Here is a 19706-nt window from a genome sequence, read left to right as displayed (position 1 = left end):
GGTCTTTCTTCTTCTTCTGAGCTGACAAAACACTAAATGTAAATTTATCAGAACAATTCAGTTTGTCCCTCTTTTAAACATTTTCCTTATTTTGGAGTCGCCTTCACTTTGGAGTGGCCCTCCAAAACACTACATGTCAAAAAAGTACAGTACTGTGCAAAGGTTTTAGATAATCACGTAACATTTATTGCCCAAGATCAGTGGATGAGAGCCTTTTAAGATTCAACATCTTATGATTCTTTATTTTGAACATACTACAGCGGAGGGCATACAGGACACCAGAGGCAAGAAGAGGTGTATGAAAAGGTGCCCAGCTGGAATTGAACAAGGGATATTGCAGGTATCAGTCTTTTTGCACCACCAGCGGCTTCAAGTGACCCAGCCTCACACTTGCTCAGGCATCTCCAGCTGTTTCCCCCAAGTCTTTTATACGTTTCCCTCACTTGCATCTTCTCCTTGTGTCTTAGTCCCGTGCATGTAAGATGCAAAGAAAAGACACAGGGAGAGAGGAATTAAGGAAACATGTTCAGACATGAGACGTCCTTTTCCTCTGAAGCTTCCAATCACCAACTGATTTCCTCCAGCAGCCTCCTCACTCCTCAAAGCAGATATAAGAGTCTTGGGACGTACTCGACCAGAATGACAGCGAGGCCGAGCGACGTCCCTGAGGAACAATCAAATAAGAGACACGAGAAGCAACCTGGTCTGTTTTTTTTGTGGCTGGTTTATGTTGCATACAATAAACTATGGTGCATCCAAAAGAGCATAATCCTTCAGTGCCAGTTTTATAAAGGTGATCAACAGCACCAACTAGAGACTGTGTGGACCTAAAGAGGAATATAAACATAAATATAAAACTGTTCCTAATTCACAGACGTTGAAGCCAATACGTCTGTAAAGGCTCAGGACTGTCCCACTGTGAAATCAGAAAGTGGGAACTATCTAAGCTCTGTAGACTAAGACTATGCAGACTGCTGTAGGTTTTGCTTGAGGCAGTTACCCACAGTCCATAATGCTGTAATGTTAAAAGCAAGTATGGTAGTTTTATTATACCTGGTTCATTTTGTATGGTATGATCTACACTCACACACAGGCAATGTTTATTAAAGTCTGTGATGTTCACTAGGCAGGTTGCACGCACGGGTCCAATTTTGAAAATTTGCACCCTCAAAGCTATGTATCAGACCCGACCCAGTTATTTCTAAATGAAAGCTGGACCTGACCCACAATTAAAAGAGACTTCTAGCAACTCAGTCACTCACTTTAAAGTGCTTGAGAGTTGTGTTCTGTGTCGATGGACGCAGCACCTGGGCTCTGTCTGCAGCTGTTCCCTTAGTGAGGACGTGCCCCACTAATAAATATTTATTTTTAATTATGTCTATTTCACTTGCTACCTGCCCACATTAAGTCCAGTTTTACCCGTGAATTAATACAATCTTTTACTGTTACACACCATATTTTGCAGGTACCCTTTGCAGATTGAACAGTGGAATTTGTTTACATGAATTACAGTACTTGGTTACTTACTTACGCAGCCTTATTTTCCACCTTAAATTGACTTGAAAAATGCAGACGTCTTTATTCATATCAGTTTCAGATTTATTAGAACTTTGTTTTCAATTTTTCTAGGTCTTTTCTTCCATCCCCACACACAATACCTGACTAAGACCCCAGTCCAGATCTTGGAAATGCACATACTTGTATACTCTTATAAAAAAACTGTTATGAAGAACTCCCGTTTCTCCACAGAAACGCAGCGCTGTCACCAAGTATTCAAACCAAAAACAGCATTGCAGTCAACAATATAAGGCTCTGCCAGTGAGATGATGAGAGAATACCATCCAGGAAAGTCCAGTTAGAGCAAGGGATCAAAGAGTTTCAGGGCTTATCACACACAAAACATAATACTACAAGTATGGCTTTTACAATGCTAAAAAAATGTTAAAGTGGCAATCACCTGTCATGGCAATCACAAGGTAAACAGTAGAAATATACAGCTCCCATTACTGGGAAATCCAGCAGAAATGTGCACTTGCACATATGTCAATAGCCAATTCTGTGCTTTTTTTTCTGTGCCAGATGACGCTGCATTATGTTGTGGCAAAAGTTAAGCCAGATCCGCTGTTTGTGCAGGATGAACCTGCATTTGTGTTTTTCACTCTAAGTGCATTAGCCCTAACTTGAACCATATTTCTATTAATCTCTTACCCCAAATTAACAAAGCTTCTTGTTTATGTAATGCTTCTGTTACACATTTAAAGAAAACACAGATGGATTTTTAGGCCAAGGATCAAGTAATACATATTAGCTGAAAATGACTGTAGCGCCCTTAGACTGTATCCAGGTTAATGTGCCATCCTCCACTATTCTTTTTTTCCTCAGTTAGCCCTCAGTTCCAAATAAGGTAGGAAATTAAGAACAGAGCTAAACAGCAACTTCACAGAACAAAGTTATGAAATAGGACACCACTTGTTTCACATGAACAGGCTGGGAAGAGTGAGAGCTGAAGGGACACACATGGCAGCACCAGTTCAGGCAACATGGAGCTTCTTGAAAGCAAAAATATTAAAGAGAAACACATACAGTATCTTGTTGCCACTCACAGGATACTGTTGACTAATCTCAGATGACAATGTAATTGAGGTGGAAGCAAACAAGGATAATGAATTTATGCTAGTCTGCACCCACTGCAGTGACCAAAGCCAAATGTAATGCCTCACTTTGGTCCCATTGTAACATTTGACCTCTGACATCAAGCAAAAAACATGGCAAATTAAATTTCTTCTGATAATAAAGTCACTACCTGCTCTGCTGTGTGCCCCTGTGTCTCCATTCTGCACCAGCTGCCCCATGGGGCCTGAGCCCCGCCCAGGGTTGAAGGAGGCCGTCGGTCGAACAGATGGGGTGTCGGGATTCAGGGTGAACGCATTACCGATTTGCAGACCATTCTGCTCTGCCGGGCCTTCACCTGCCTGAACACACAAGGTGTGTAGGTTAGGTTTCGTCCACGGTAACGTAACATTAGAATGGAAGGTGATAAGGAACAAAAGAGGGTAGTGTGCAAAACCTGCACTGACTCCAACCTCATCTAACTAACTGCATATGAGCCAAATAAACACCGCCATAAAATATCAGCTTTCGTCAGTGTCATTACAAAGATATCAGTATTCAGTTCGTTAAAAATAAATCTTGCAGAAAAGGGGCATGTTTTCATCAAGATTTACCAGCAGACATCAGATTAACTAAAGATGGATGACACATTAAACGAAAATCGATAGATAATCTTTTATTGTCATTGTAACACGTACAACAACATTTTAAACACACACAGGCATATTATATTTTAGCAGCATCCAGTGTGGTAACTGCTGTTGGGTAAAACCTATTCCTGAATCTAGTGGTCCTTGATTTGATTGCTTTGAACCGTCTACCTGCGGCAGCAGTTTCGTGAGCGAACGTCCTGGGTGTGAAGTGTCCTTAATAACGTTCGGGGCTTTTTTGAGGCAGCAGGAACTGTGTAGTTCTTCCAGGGTGAGGAGAGAGCAACTGATGATCTCCTGGGCCGTATTAATGACCCTCTGGAGCGTTTTCCTCTGAGCCACTCTGCTGCTGCTGTACCATACACATATACAGTATGTAAGGATGCTCTCAATAGAGCACCGATAGAAGGACACCAGCAGTCTCTGGGAGATGTTGTTCTGAGCACCTGTAGAAAGTCTAGTCTCTGCTCCAGAGGTATTCATGCCCCAGGCCAAATCCTCCTTAAGGTGAATTCCCAGAAAGCGGAAGGCCAGCACCCTCCACCACCATGGTGTCATCAGCAAATTTTACGATGGTGTTGCCGAAGTGGGCGGGGGTGCAGTCGTGGGTCTACAGGGTGTAGCAGGGGGCTCAGCACACAGCCTTGTGGTGAACCAGTGCTGAGGCTAAGCCGTGGATGTGTGTGGGCTCACTTTCACCCTCTGGCTGCATCTGGACAGGAAGCTCTTAATCCATATGCAGGTGGAATATGGAATTCCCAGGTCCACCAGCTTGTCCACCAGTTTGTGGGGGAGGATGGTGTTGAATGTGGAGCTATAATTCACAAAGGGCAGCTGTGCATAGCTTTCCTGATGCTCCAAGTGGGACAGCACAGCGTGGAGGGCTGTGGCTACGGCGTCCTCTGTGGATTTATTTGTCCTGTGTGCAAACTGGTGTGGGTCAGATGTTGGTGGGAGGAATGTGTCCCCGTACCAGTTTCTCAAAACACTTCATCACCACTGGAGTGAGTGCAATTGGCCGGTAGTTATTGAGGCTGGTTATGTTGGGTTTCTTAGGCAGGGGAACTAGGACGGAGGACTTCAGGCAGGGTGGGACAGTGGACTGGGCCAGAGACTGGTTGAAGATACTGGTGAAGACTCCAGCCAGCTGGTCCGTGCAGTCCTTCAGCACACATCTGGGGACACTGTCTGGTCCAGCAGCCTTCCTTGGGTCTACAGCCCGCAGTGTGCGCCTCACCTCATGCTCCTGTAGTGTGAGGGTGGGGCCGCTGTTGGCCGCAGGTTGAAGTTTGGCTATGTCTGGTTGCTGCCCCTCAAAGCTGACAAAAAAAGAGGTTCCGCTCCTCTGCTAGCAAGACGTCCCCTTCAGCCGCACCGAGATTATTCCTGTGGTTGGCAAGATGCTGGACTCCCTGCCACACCTGCCTGCTGTTGTTGCTGTCCAGATGGTCTTCGGTCCTCCCACTGTAGTCCAATTTGGCCTTTCTGATGCCTCTCTTCAGGTTGGCTTGAGCCACACTGTAGAGCACCCTGTCACCTGTCCTGAAGGCAGTGTTCCTCTCTCTCAGTAGCCACTTGACCTCCCATTTCATCCAGGGCTTCTGCTTGGGGTAGACTGTGATGTGTTTGTCCACGGTAACAGTGTCTATGCAGTTCTTAATATAACCCAGGACACTGTCTGTGAACACCTCCAGGTCTGGATGTTCAAAAACGTCCCAGTTGGTCCTATCAAAACAGTCCTGTAGCTGCTGAGAGGCACCATCAGGCCAAGTTTTTACAGTCCTTGTGATGTAGGAGCAGTTTTCCTGAGGGGGGCATATGCAGGACTGGAAACAGGGACAAGTGGTCAGACTGGCCCAGGTGTGGCAGTGATCTGGCTCTATAGCCTAGCTTGATATTTGAATAAACCTTGTCCAGTGTGTTAGCTCCTCTGCTAGCACACTTTACATGCTGGTTGAATTTGGGGAGTACGGTCTTTAAATCTGCATGATTGAAGTCCCCTGGTAAGATGTGCACAGCATCAGGATATCTGCTCTGCTGACTGCTAATACTGGCATATAAATGTCTGATAGCCGAGTTAGCATTAGCATCCGGCAGTATATACACATTTGTTACGAAGACCACATTGTAGTCTCTTGCGAGGTACATGGGCCTGCATTTGACAGTCACATACTCCAAGTCTGGGGAGCAGTGATTGTCAACAGTCACTGTGTTCGTACACCAGTTGTTTGTTATTGACGTAAATACATAGCCCCCCTCCTCTGCTCTTAGCCGAGTTCCTTGTCCTATCATGGCGCTGTACTGTGTAGCCTGCTAACTCGATAGCAGAGTCCAGGATGAGTGGATGAAGCCAGGTCTCTGTAATCAGCAGAATTCAACACTCCTTCATCAATGTAATTGGTCACAACCTGTAGCCTCAAATCATCCATCTTACTAACAAGTGCTCTGGCATTCATCAGAAAAAGGCTGGGAAGCCGTGGTCTGTCTGTAGCTAACGCTCCTGCCCTGCAGCCTCGCTTGTGCTTTCTCTCCTACGCCTATGCCTCCTTGCTGTGGGGATGGTAATCCACGGAGAACCGGGGTTCCTTGCTATGTCCACTGGTATCCTTTGTGAGCGGAGAAACTCAGCTGTAATTCTCTGCTTGTAGCAAGCTCCTATCTTCAGGAGATCGTGACGACTGTAGGTGTTGTTCGCCCAGCAAAATGTGCACAATATGGAAAACAACACGTACACAAACCACCAAACAAAACACCGACTGAAGGAGCACTAAGCCGCACCAACAGCGTGCGCCGCCATCTTGCTCATACAACAAATCCTGAATAAATGAGTGGAAATAAAAAATGCAGGGGTCACTGTGTAATCTGCCGATTACTTTTTGATCTTTTTATTCACAGAATGTCAAACACTGGGAAAGATTCCCATTGTGACTTTCCAGAGTCAAAGGTGGTGTCTTCATGTCCTGTTGTGTCCAACCAACAAATCCACAGATGTTCAATTTATTCTCATGTCTGACAAAGAAAAGCATCAGCTCCTCACATTAAAGGCGGTGGAACCAGAACATGTTGGTGACTGCTCTTCAGAATAGTTACTGGTTCACTTTCTATCAGTGAACTGACCCAACAGTCACTGAATGGCTTAATGAGGATGACAAAGTGTGATGATCACAATGAGGGAATACGTTATGAAAGAAGGATGCTTCCTCAATCCAAAGAGGACCACTGAAGCTGCACTAATAAGTGTAAGATGTTTTTCCTTTCATTTGTCACCCATCTGTAGCTCTCCCTAAAATCAGTTGGTTTTTAGTTAGAAAGGTTTGAGAACTGGATGTCAATGGTGAAAGAAGTACTCAGATCCTTTACTTAAGTAAAAGCAGCAGTACAACTGTAAAAATACTCTGTTACAAGTAAAAGTCATGCATTTAAAATGTTACTTAAAAGTACAAAAGTAGTAGCATAAAAAATACTTTTAAGTACTAAAAGCAAAAGTATTCATTATGCAGAATGGCACATTTCACATTCCTGTATATCACATTATTGTTTTATAATTACTGATGCATTATTGCATACATCACATTTACTGTTGCAGCTGGTAAAGGGGGGCTAGTTTTAACTAGCTTACATGCATTTAATTTGAATTACTGCTGGGTGAATTTTCCAATGAGATCATTGAAGTCTTATAATTACACAGTTTTTTGTATTAATCTGGTTCTGAGAAGTAACTAAATGTATAAAATAACTAGTAATATTCACCTCTAAAATGTAGTGAAGTCAAGAGTATGAAATGAAAATACAGATACACAGGTCTGGATGTTCAAAAACGTCCCAGTTGGTCCTATCAAAACAGTCCTGTAGCTGCTGAGAGGCACCATCAGGCCAAGTTTTTACAGTCCTTGTGATGTAGGAGCAGTTTTCCTGAGGGGGGCATATGCAGGACTGGAAACAGGGACAAGTGGTCAGACTGGCCCAGGTGTGGCAGTGATCTGGCTCTATAGCCTAGCTTGATATTTGAATAAACCTTGTCCAGTGTGTTAGCTCCTCTGCTAGCACACTTTACATGCTGGTTGAATTTGGGGAGTACGGTCTTTAAATCTGCATGATTGAAGTCCCCTGGTAAGATGTGCACAGCATCAGGATATCTGCTCTGCTGACTGCTAATACTGGCATATAAATGTCTGATAGCCGAGTTAGCATTAGCATCCGGCAGTATATACACATTTGTTACGAAGACCACATTGTAGTCTCTTGCGAGGTACATGGGCCTGCATTTGACAGTCACATACTCCAAGTCTGGGGAGCAGTGATTGTCAACAGTCACTGTGTTCGTACACCAGTTGTTTGTTATTGACGTAAATACATAGCCCCCCTCCTCTGCTCTTAGCCGAGTTCCTTGTCCTATCATGGCGCTGTACTGTGTAGCCTGCTAACTCGATAGCAGAGTCCAGGATGAGTGGATGAAGCCAGGTCTCTGTAATCAGCAGAATTCAACACTCCTTCATCAATGTAATTGGTCACAACCTGTAGCCTCAAATCATCCATCTTACTAACAAGTGCTCTGGCATTCATCAGAAAAAGGCTGGGAAGCCGTGGTCTGTCTGTAGCTAACGCTCCTGCCCTGCAGCCTCGCTTGTGCTTTCTCTCCTACGCCTATGCCTCCTTGCTGTGGGGATGGTAATCCACGGAGAACCGGGGTTCCTTGCTATGTCCACTGGTATCCTTTGTGAGCGGAGAAACTCAGCTGTAATTCTCTGCTTGTAGCAAGCTCCTATCTTCAGGAGATCGTGACGACTGTAGGTGTTGTTCGCCCAGCAAAATGTGCACAATATGGAAAACAACACGTACACAAACCACCAAACAAAACACCGACTGAAGGAGCACTAAGCCGCACCAACAGCGTGCGCCGCCATCTTGCTCATACAACAAATCCTGAATAAATGAGTGGAAATAAAAAATGCAGGGGTCACTGTGTAATCTGCCGATTACTTTTTGATCTTTTTATTCACAGAATGTCAAACACTGGGAAAGATTCCCATTGTGACTTTCCAGAGTCAAAGGTGGTGTCTTCATGTCCTGTTGTGTCCAACCAACAAATCCACAGATGTTCAATTTATTCTCATGTCTGACAAAGAAAAGCATCAGCTCCTCACATTAAAGGCGGTGGAACCAGAACATGTTGGTGACTGCTCTTCAGAATAGTTACTGGTTCACTTTCTATCAGTGAACTGACCCAACAGTCACTGAATGGCTTAATGAGGATGACAAAGTGTGATGATCACAATGAGGGAATACGTTATGAAAGAAGGATGCTTCCTCAATCCAAAGAGGACCACTGAAGCTGCACTAATAAGTGTAAGATGTTTTTCCTTTCATTTGTCACCCATCTGTAGCTCTCCCTAAAATCAGTTGGTTTTTAGTTAGAAAGGTTTGAGAACTGGATGTCAATGGTGAAAGAAGTACTCAGATCCTTTACTTAAGTAAAAGCAGCAGTACAACTGTAAAAATACTCTGTTACAAGTAAAAGTCATGCATTTAAAATGTTACTTAAAAGTACAAAAGTAGTAGCATAAAAAATACTTTTAAGTACTAAAAGCAAAAGTATTCATTATGCAGAATGGCACATTTCACATTCCTGTATATCACATTATTGTTTTATAATTACTGATGCATTATTGCATACATCACATTTACTGTTGCAGCTGGTAAAGGGGGGCTAGTTTTAACTAGCTTACATGCATTTAATTTGAATTACTGCTGGGTGAATTTTCCAATGAGATCATTGAAGTCTTATAATTACACAGTTTTTTGTATTAATCTGGTTCTGAGAAGTAACTAAATGTATAAAATAACTAGTAATATTCACCTCTAAAATGTAGTGAAGTCAAGAGTATGAAATGAAAATACAGATACATCAAATCTGTACTTAAGTACAGTACTTGAGTACATGTACTTAGTTACTTTCCACCACAGCCAGATGCAAATTAGAAAACAGCACCATGAGAAAATAAAAAGTTCTGTATTGATTCTCACCGCCGTGACAGCCGTCGCTCCGCCCTGCAGTGATGTCACTGCAGTTATCATCAGGTTCATGTCTGTCTGGTCGTCCACTGGATGTGATGGAATAGTTACTGCAGGAACTGTGTTGCTTCCTTTGTGGCTGCTGGAGCCCAGTGTGGTGACACTGGCAATCCTGATCTCAGAGTCCGGCTCGGTGCTGCTGAGTGCACCTGGTGAGTGGGATGCAGAGGAGTCTCCAGGGGGCGCCAGTGAGGAGGAGGATGTGTCTTTCTGATCAGAATCCTCCTCATCATCAATGACAATAGGCTCTGCTTCTGTGGTTTGAGGTTTTGGGGCTGGTGCCACGGTGGATGTGCTGGAAGACACAGGAGGACTGGGGGTCTTAGAAGGTACTGCTGCCGTGGACATGTCTATTGTTGCCACAGCTGCAGCTGGCTCTAGGCAGTCTACGTTAGGCGTGTCTTGGGAAAAGACTGTGTCAGAAGGCTGGGGAGAGTCCTCTGCAACGAGAACCACGTCATCATCATTGTCTTCTGTGCCGCCTTCTTTTGTGGTCCCATCTTCTGTCACCATGGAAACTGCCTCCCCAGGCTCCTCTGGAAGGGGCGTTGTCTGTTGCTGTGGGGAGGGAGTGGCGTCCATGGGCTCCACCCACTCCCCTGCCTCTTCTGCCATGGCAGGGTTTGGTTCTGACTCCCCATCCATCACTAAGGCAACCACCTGGCAGTACAAACAAAAGGCAGTTAGAAAACAGTGAGGTAAGGCCAGTGCCACTGATTGGTTTCATGGTGTCTGACACATGTACAGGTGGCTCAGGTATCCCCAGGGACACACAGCCTCCTCAGCCTCGCCGCTGACTGATTTTAGGAAGTCACACTTGACCTGTAGCTTGATAAAATGAAGAATAAAATGCTCAATCAATTATCAAAATAATTTCTTTTTCCAATTAAAGAATTACATTTTCTGTCAATTTGAGTCATGGACAAATCTGCAGCTCTACCTGATAACTTTATTCAGCAGCCTCACAATTCTTGTCTTATTGAAATACTTGCGCTGAGATCATTTTCTCAGCGTGTACTACTGAACTGACACATTTACTCTTTAGTTAGATAACACTGGAGGCTGTATTTTGTAGTTTATCACAACAAGGTATCTGTAGTTTATGTCGTTGCTATGAAACCGGACATGATGGGAGGGTCAAAGAGTGGTTAGGAGTGCTGTCAGTTTGTTTTGAGTCTCACACCCCCTCAAGGCTGAAAAGAATTTAGAGGAGCTTTGGGTAAATAAAAAACAAAAAAAAAACAAACATTAGCACTTTTGCATTGGTGGTTTTTGATGGGCCAAAAAAAAGACTCCCTCTAAAACACAAAGTTAAGGAGTTTGAATACTTTCTGAAGCCAATATGAGTAATCTTGCTTTTCTGTCTATTTACGTTATTTTTGCTGAGACAATCATATCAAATTACTAATATTTCTTCAGACAAGTATTATATTGGTAGTGCTCAGGGACAGTGGAGGGCTTTGTTCTCCAGAGTCTAGCCTTTCTGGTTGCACTATGAAAAGAGACTGAGCAGCTGAGACTCAACAGATGCAACAGTAGGGGCGATGTTTCCAAGGCTTTAGAATTGAAATGGCCCGCCCAGTAACGGGGGCAGTGTTGCTCCTCCTCCTCGTCACATCTCTTCCTCTCAGCCTCCTCTTTTTCTCTTTCTGTTCCTGCACCTCCTCACCAACTACCCAGCGCTCTCCTCCTCCTCTCACCTGCTGTCCTTCACATCCCTCCCTCCCTGCTCTCTACCCCAGAGTAATGCTCCACAGAGCTTCACTCTTGTTGTCGTCGGCAACCAGTGAAGCTACACCTTGGTTGCCGTGGTGATGGTAAGGCCCACCATCACTGCCATCACCAGAGGGACTTGTTCTCTGTGCTCTACATCTGGGTGCTGTTGAGTTGGCTGACACAATATGTAAATAGGTAGATACTGGCCCACATTAATAAAAATGTGGTGCTCAGCATCAGGGTTGCTGCAAAGCTCACCAAATGACATTTAAGACCTTTTAATAACACACTGCTTTTCACCAGTCAAAGTACTAAAGGTGAACTGAAAAACAGTTGAGATGACAAGTTTTATGTACATGAATTTGATATTTCTATTACATCTTTTCAGTAAATTCTAGCTGTACATGATCATTCCAATTAATATCATTAATTATTAAAAATGGCCTTGATACACAAAAGAAAACAAATGGATGGCTGGATTAACCAGTTAAAAATTTGTTTACATATAGTCAGAGGTTTGGAACAACAGAAGTGTAGATTTGCTAGTTTTAGCTATTTGTTTTTGCTAAAAAACATTAAAACATTAAACATTATAACATTTTATTCCAATAAAGTTAATATCAAACTGTCTACACCAGCCTCTAAAAATATTTAAGACTGTTGTAAACTGTATTTAAGAATTTTTCAGGCCTGTACTGAAATCAGACTTGCTGATCCCTGAATGTAAACATGCATTTAACTTGGAAATGTGCCTAAATGTGTGCCTTACAGATCCAAATGAGAAGAAATACACTGAAAAATGTACACTGGGTTGGCAACACATTCAGGACCACACATTACTCTAAGCACTTCTGAGGATATCTGCATGCTCTGTGTTGATCTGTTTCTGTCAAATTCCCCTTTTCATGTTACACACCAATGAGGGTGGCTGTAAGCCACACATCACCACTGACAGCTGCAGCACAGAAACACACAGATGTGAGCCCACAAACACACTCATGTGCTGACAATGATCTTTGATCACCTATGCCTTTCACCCCAACAGTCACCCAGAACAGGAAAAGCCTGAATACAACCCTCAGAGCACAGTCTACACTGCCTATTGGGCCAGCCATGTTGGCCCCAGCACTGTGGGGTGCATCCAATACAAGAGACAGCACTACAGATATCATGGAGAAGACAATGCCGGACTCCCAGTCTTGAAATGATGTGTTGCCTAGCTGGTGAGTCTTAAGATCTCCACGGGGCTCAGGGTAACCAACTGTGAGATTACAACAAGTACAGTCAGGTGACAAATGAAAGGAAAAACCTGAATAACTGAATGGTCTCTTCCAGGAAGACAGTGCCCCCATCTACAGGGCGTGATTGGTCACTGAATTGTTTGATGAGTATGAAAATGATGTGAATCATATGCTGTGGCCTTCACAGTCACCAGCTTTCAACCCAGCTGAACACCTATGGGAGATGCTGGGGCAACTTGTTAGACAGCGCCTCCACCACCACCATCAAAACACCACGAGGGAAAATCTGGTGGAACAATGGTGTTCATCCCTCCAGTGGAGGGATCAATGTCAAGGTGCACTGAAGCTGTTCTGGTGGCACGTGGTGGCCCAGCACCTCACTGAGGCTCTTTATGTCGGGCTGTCCTTTAAATGATCACCCCTCTGTATCATGAGATGTAAAATGAGACCTGCACTATTAATCACTCCATATTTTCCAGAATGTGCTGTTCCCCAACATCATCAACTGAGAACTAAACTCATGTTCCACTGTTTATTTGTATAAAAAATAAATCAGACTTCCTGGAACATCTCTGTTTATGGCCTACTTTTAAAAACAGGGAGCTGATCTTCAACTGGCAGCTGGCATTTTGACTGCAGTTTTGTTTTGACATTGAAGACAGCTCCTTGGCAAGAAAAGGAAGGTGGACAAAATAACAAATGGCTCAAATTCATTGCAATAGCCTTGCATTAGGGCTGGGCATAATTTAACCATTTTCAGTACTAGTGCCGCTACAATAACAGGGTGAATACCCATACCAAAACCTGGTGCCTTATTCGACTCCATTTAATGGTATATTTAAATTGAATTAGCACCTCTGACTGATAATCTGTCATTAACCACAAATAATTCCAGCAAGATACTTGAACCAGCACCATACATTGAGAACATCATGGCATATCGACTGTGGTAAACCCACCCCCTACTATATAGTGCATCTTATCCAACCCTGACACTGGTATTAGTGACACAGAAAAACACAGCTTTAAAATAACAGTTCAAAATATTGAAATGTGGTTTACTGGTGTTTTTTTCAAACTTTTTTGCTTAAAATATTTAAAATTATTCAGTTATTAACATAATAGCTGATTCATTTTTAGTTCATCAACTAACAGATTTGGTGACTAATTATTGCAGCTCTACTCAAGTATTTAATGTTTTAATGTAATTAAGAGCAAGAGAAGCTAACTAAAACCATGTTTTGCATTGAAGCAGTTTTTCTGTTACAATAAAGGAGGTAAACTGACGTGAAATGTCAATTGCTTGAATCAAAGTTAATCCAAGTCCGGACTTTTAAATAAACACACTGCATACATTGTTTGCTGGATGTACAGATCTAAGTGAAACATACTGAAGCGGGAGGAGGAAGACGTGTTCACAATGACCATGTGACAGGAAGTAAAAGCCCAAACAGCATGACATTCAAGATCAATAAGCGTTCAAAAACAGGATGGGATCTCAAACCAATCTCCAAAGCCAGTGACTGCAGTGCAGCCCAACTTAAGCTTGTATTGTGGAATAGCCTATGCCTAGAAACCACGTGTTAGGGTTATAACACATTTGTCTGGCTGCAGTCAAAATACTGGGAGATGACCCAGCAGCCCCATTCTCCATGTGCAACACCTCCCCAAAGCCAAGGTGAGCCGCAAAAAAGCACCACAGCTTTCTGTCCTGGTATTACACCAACACAAAGAATAGGTGTGCAGAGCAACTCAGTGGTGCTCTGAGGGAAAAATAGGCTGGTCTAGACTTACTTTAGACTGCATTGCAGAGCTATGAGGCAGGCTGCACTCATGTGGACGACGGGGAAATGAGGATCCAGCATTAATGAGCTCTGACATGCAACCTTGCTCCCAACGTCACCAGGTGGACAGAGACTTGGGCTGAGGCTGGGGTGGGCCTGCCTGTAGACAAGCTATTATGACCCCAGCCACATCAGCACCTTACAAAGGTGCTCCTCTATCTTTCCAGCACCCGTCAGTCTGAAGCATAGGCACCATTAGAACCCAGTTACTGGGGAATGTGGCCCAGTATTGATCTGCTGTGCCCCAGTAAAAATCACACATTCGAGTTTTAACTTTTCACTTTTAATTAATCTGCTGTCAAATATATATTTGACAGCAGATTAATTAAAAGTGAAAATCTGGGAAAGGAAGGTGCACTGGTCAGGGGGTGTACATCATAGCTGGTGCACTGCAGTGCACATGCAGCAATCCATGTATTGGCACACAATACAAAAGAAAGGAACGGATTTAGGTATGTGACAGGGACTAATATTTTTGACTAACACCAATCTTATTGTATTGGCACACAATACAAAAGAAAGGAATGGATTTAGGTATGTGACAGGGACTCATATTTTTGACTAGTACCAATCTTATTTCGACTCAAACACCGCCTAATGTAGATGGACATAAAAAAAAATTCTTCAGAGGATGAGACGGAAGAAGTTCACAGATATGAGGGTGAAAGAGGTAAGGCCTGTAGTTGGTAAACAAAGTAAAATTTAGTTAGCTAGTATGTAACCAGCAACACAGTAATGCTGATGTTGACTGTGAGGTTAATCAGAACTCTGTACATCAATGTATATGATCAGATGCACTATTTATTGGTGTACTACATGAAATAAAACTAATGCCAAGTAAGCAGCATAATACATCACATGTAGTTGTTTATGTTAACTCTGGACTATTCATTCTGCATTTAATGAACAGCCTACAACATAATATTTAATGCTCTTGTTTGTTTCATGCACATTTAACAAACAGGTAAACAGGCAGGTGTGGAGGAAGCTGTCTGCAGCTCTGGAGACAGGTGTGTGGCCATCAGCCTTTCACTGCACAATACACTTTCAATGGAACTGGAGCACTGATATGTTATAGACTCTTATGAGTTACAAAAAGTGATTTGATTGGTTTTTAAATTAATGATTCATTGAGAGGTTATCTTGTTACAGTTTACAGTTTAAATCTGACAAATTAAACTATGGCTGCTTGACAATAAAACTAGTTATTGCTATGAAGTGCAGAACACAAAGAAATGTGCAATACAGAGCCAAACTTTTATGCCATAAAATCACGTTGAGAATCTTCTTAATGTATGTGTAAATAAACATTTCCATCAATCCATTATCTATACCGCTTATCCTGATAAGGGTCATGGGGGGTCAGAGCCAATCCCAGCTGACATTGGGCGAGAGGCAACATAAACCCTGGACAGGTCGCCAGTCTATCACAGGGCTGACATGTAGACAACCAACCACACACCCCCACACCCACTTATAGAGGCAACTTAGAGTCACCAATCAACCTAAGCTGCATGTCTTTGGTCTGTAGGAGGAAGCTGGAGCACCCAGGGAGAACCCACACAGGCACAGGGAGAACATGAAAAGGCCCAGAGCCGTCCTGCACCCGGAACCTTCTTACTGTGAGGCGACACTGCTAACCAACATGCCACCATGTCGCCCAACTATTTTCATAAAGATTAAAATCTGTACATTTTTATCTTTAACAGTAGTCCTTTCTGTTTCAGTAGCAGCTGTATGGTATGGCAGTGGAATATTGGGCTAAGCAAGGGAAGTTCATATAGCACAATGTACGGCACATTACATTCATGCAACAGACATTCAACAAAAAATACATGTGTGATTTGATTAATGGGGGCCCTTGCCCCAGTAAAGCTTTATGTCTAGCAACACCCCTGGTCTGAAGCCAAGTTGACATCATTTTTCAGCAAGTCACAATATGGAGACGTGCAGCTGTTTGCGCCTCTTGCGCAGTTAACAGCCCACTACTAACATATTCAAATTAAACATCTGAGATTATTATATAAGGCTTATGTCACTGAGAAGTGATGCGTGATACGGCAGCCACCAGAACATCCCTACTGCCAGCTGATGGGCTAAAATATAGTCCAAGCCGGTTACCCTGCAGCTGAAAGCTAAACTAAAGCTCTGTCATGTGAAATGCCAGACAATCAGTACAGGATGACAGCCTGCACCAAGCTTCCAGGGGCCACAGGAGCACCCCTGGCCGTGCCCTTGATTAGTAACACCATTACGGGGACTACCACAGTACCAAATTCGGTCCATGCACCCGGTAACGCGGTGACTATCACTCGACCTGATCCGAGCTTCCGTTCTCCTTTTCTCAGCAGTAATATTACACAAACTTGGCTAAGGACGGCAAATTCAAAACTTTAACCAAAGCCAATAAACAGAACCAGCACTACCTGAGTTGCGCAAATCTTCCATAAATAACCCGGGTAAATCGGGGAGAGGGGGGGCTGGCTTCCAGGTTGGTATCCAGAAGAAACGTGGTTCAGGGTGTTCCGTTCCGTTCCGCTCCGTTCCCACCCCTGCCCTTCCTGGCGCAAACAGCCATTGGATTAGCGGCGGATCGAGGGGAGGAGAGCGAATACACACTGCGCCATTGTGAAAATGGCACTAAATATTTGCACAACTTTTTCAAATAGATCAAAACTGAGTCAAATGTTGCACATGACACTAAGTGTGGCACTCAGAAACACAACCCCTGACGGCTGCCAACGTGTAGTTTTATTACACAACCCCCTTCTCGGTCAGGTTATTTTTTTCTTGCCGCACAGATGTCGGTGCCCCCAAAGCGGGCCTGAAAGCCGAATAAAAAGCCCGATTTTATGCTACCTGTGACGCAGGGGTTTTAATTGGAAAGTTACCCTGTACGGAGTCCACCCTGGTGCAATCAATTGCAGATATACCCGGCCGCCGCCAGGGGCGCCCTCACCTCACGTATCACATGAACTATCTTCGTTTGTCATGCGGTGGTAAACAACTGGGCTCAAACAAATTCACGCACCACGTTTACACCAGTCTCCTGGTTGAAGTATGACCCAAAGCCTGGTATAAACCCACTATTTTCACAGCCAGATTCAATTTGCCCCCTCCTCCCCCAGCGGAAAACAGCACTGCCTGCCGTCCGCCATTAGGGAGCCAAATGAACAATACTGGAGACTAGAGGCGGCAGCGGCCACAGCACACAGAGAGGGGCACAAATCTGTTCAAATTAACTGTTTATTCTTCCCCAAATGTGTCTTCTCGCCCCAGCGTGACTCCTGGGAGAGTCCCTCGACATGCGCCAAATCCCCAGCACAAGTTCCCAAAACTTTCACTAATTGGGCGTAAAAGTGGAATATAAAAAACGTCTGTTTAATTCGCTTACCGGAGTGCAGCTCGAATCGGTGTAGCGCCACTTTTGTGCCTTGACATTAATCCTGGGAGCGCATGCGCACACATAGAGCTTTCCACTTTCCGTGCAAAGATGATCTATTAGGAAGATGGCTCACTCCGCAAGAAGGGTGTTTTACGGGACGGAACACGCCTGTTTAGCTAATCAGGACCCAGAAGCTACGAACCCCCCCCACCCCCCGTGACCCCGTTCAGGGACTAAGCGGTAGAAAATGAATGCATGAATGAATGACTGCTGTCAGAATTGTCTGATTAGAATTCATGTGCTTGTTCATGTCTACCTCCTTTGCACATATCTGCTGTCCTCATCATTCAGTGCAAGCCCCTCGCAGACCGGTAAAAAATAAACATGGAGGAGAGCACCAACCCTGACAGGGGTCAGTGGAGAGACAAGGACATTTCACATTTGTTGGACATTTATGGAGAAGCTTCTGATTAAGCCAATTCAAAGGGAACATAGGAGCAGTTTTTGAGGGAATTTGACTGTGGCATGACTGTCACTGTTATACACATAGACCTATAGCCTATATGACTGTATGCACGTGGCTCACATTTCAGTTCAATCTTACCATGTGTGGCAGTTTAGGATGTCAATGATGTTCACACTGGAGCCAAATACAGTACATATCACAAACATGAAGTCGAACCATTAGCACAAAAAGATTAGATCTGAGAATGAGCTTTCAGGACCTAAGCAATTAAGCCCCAAGCGGTGGCCAGGGAGCAATTTTGAAGGAGACATCCCACAGATAAAGACCAATGCAATAATTAATATTTTGTTGCAGTCAAGGGGCTACATATTTCTATATTTTTACATTGAAATGCTAACCATGTTGACCAAACCAAAAAGTAGCCCATTATTGTGTTATATCAAATCAACTTATTCAGAGTGAAAGGGTAAGTTTCTATTTACATTAGTTTCTAACGTTATAACCAAGTCTTACCTGAGTAAGGAGCACACCTGGACTGTGAGCTCAATCAGCAACAAGCTAGTTTCTGTCCCACAGCTGGGCACATTAACACTTGTAGTCAAAGTACTAGCAGATAGTGATGGCCATCTGACACTGAGGCTCAGATACAAGCTTCAAACACAGAGACCTTTTCCATGAACCACCGCTTCGAAGTCTGCTTTGTTGCCGATGATGTCCGAAGCAGTGTCCCCTGAGTGAATCCCGTGACTGGTTCAAACAGTCCATAACTAACAACTACGCCTTTTTTGAATGATATAGCTAGTGTTCTATGTGCATTCAGTGTGGCTAATGTTAACATTAGCTAAAACCAGCTTAACTGCTTTTCTCGAGGCTCTCCTTCGCAATGACCCACTACTTTTGTAGACAGTGGGGAACAGCCAGTGATCACTTGGGGGAGGGGGGGAGGGGGCTATTAACAACTCAGACTTTGCAGCTCTGTTGTAATCTTCTGCAGTGAAACCCAAAAACCCGCCAGGACTGATGCCGATGTTTTCTCCCCCAATTTTATTTTTTTAACCAGTCTTTGCACGGTCCCACATCTGCTGGTAGCTGTCCCTCCTTTTTTTCTGTATGTAGTTGCTGCCCCCAGGCACCATACAATATGGCATGTTTGTTATCAATAAAACTAGTATTTATGTAGTTTTTTCGGAGATACACTTATACAGCCAGTATGTGCGGTTTCAAACACCCTCCTCTATGAACTCGGCGGGTTGGTTGAGCATTGTGCAAGGCTTCATGTGCTCGTGCGCAGTGCCTCTTGGTACATGGAGGCACAGCAAAAACTGCTTGTGTGAACTGGACAGCTCCAGAGAACACAGTTTCCCCTGCTAATATCACATGCACCGAGGGATTTATTTCTTCAATTGACTGCAATCACCATCAACACTGACTGAACAGCCATATAAAACGTAGCGAATTTTTCCCTTTAAGCCCTTCCTGCATACACACTCATACTTGTTGTAACCGAAAGTAGAGGCAGAGTGAGATATCGTTAGTTTATTGACCTCTCTGGCGGTATCCATTCTTATTTCTTCTTTTTTTCGCCGCGCAAGCGCACAAGGAGCAATCAGGAATTGCATGGCTGGCAATTAAAATGGGCCATTAGGCTGAAATAACCTTATCATATGCACCAAGGAAAGCGAATCCATTTCAGCTGGGAAACGGCATACTTTGATCATAACA

The 19706-nt window shown here is 43.8% G+C and overlaps 1 protein-coding gene across 1 annotated transcript in view; it reads right to left on the bottom strand.

The window, feature by feature from the left end:
- zmym2 (zinc finger, MYM-type 2) overlaps positions 1 to 17631 on the bottom strand; it is a 40046-nt gene extending 22415 nt beyond the window's left edge. The window contains exons 1-3 of the mRNA XM_020618935.1: positions 17528 to 17631; positions 9285 to 9992; positions 2721 to 2972 (exon numbers count right to left, since the gene is read on the bottom strand). Of these exons, the coding sequence (XP_020474591.1) occupies positions 2721 to 2972; positions 9285 to 9977 (945 nt within the window). The 5' untranslated portion in view covers positions 9978 to 9992; positions 17528 to 17631. The remainder of the gene's footprint in view (positions 1 to 2720; positions 2973 to 9284; positions 9993 to 17527) is intronic.
- Between the last annotated feature and the right edge of the window lie 2075 nt (positions 17632 to 19706).

This window comes from Monopterus albus, unplaced genomic scaffold, assembly GCF_001952655.1.
Source record: "Monopterus albus unplaced genomic scaffold, M_albus_1.0 scaffold211.1, whole genome shotgun sequence".
Taxonomy (NCBI): Eukaryota; Metazoa; Chordata; class Actinopteri; order Synbranchiformes; family Synbranchidae; genus Monopterus; species Monopterus albus.
The sequence above is the reverse complement of the archived record's forward strand: the minus strand, read 5'-3'. Positions and strand labels throughout refer to the sequence as shown.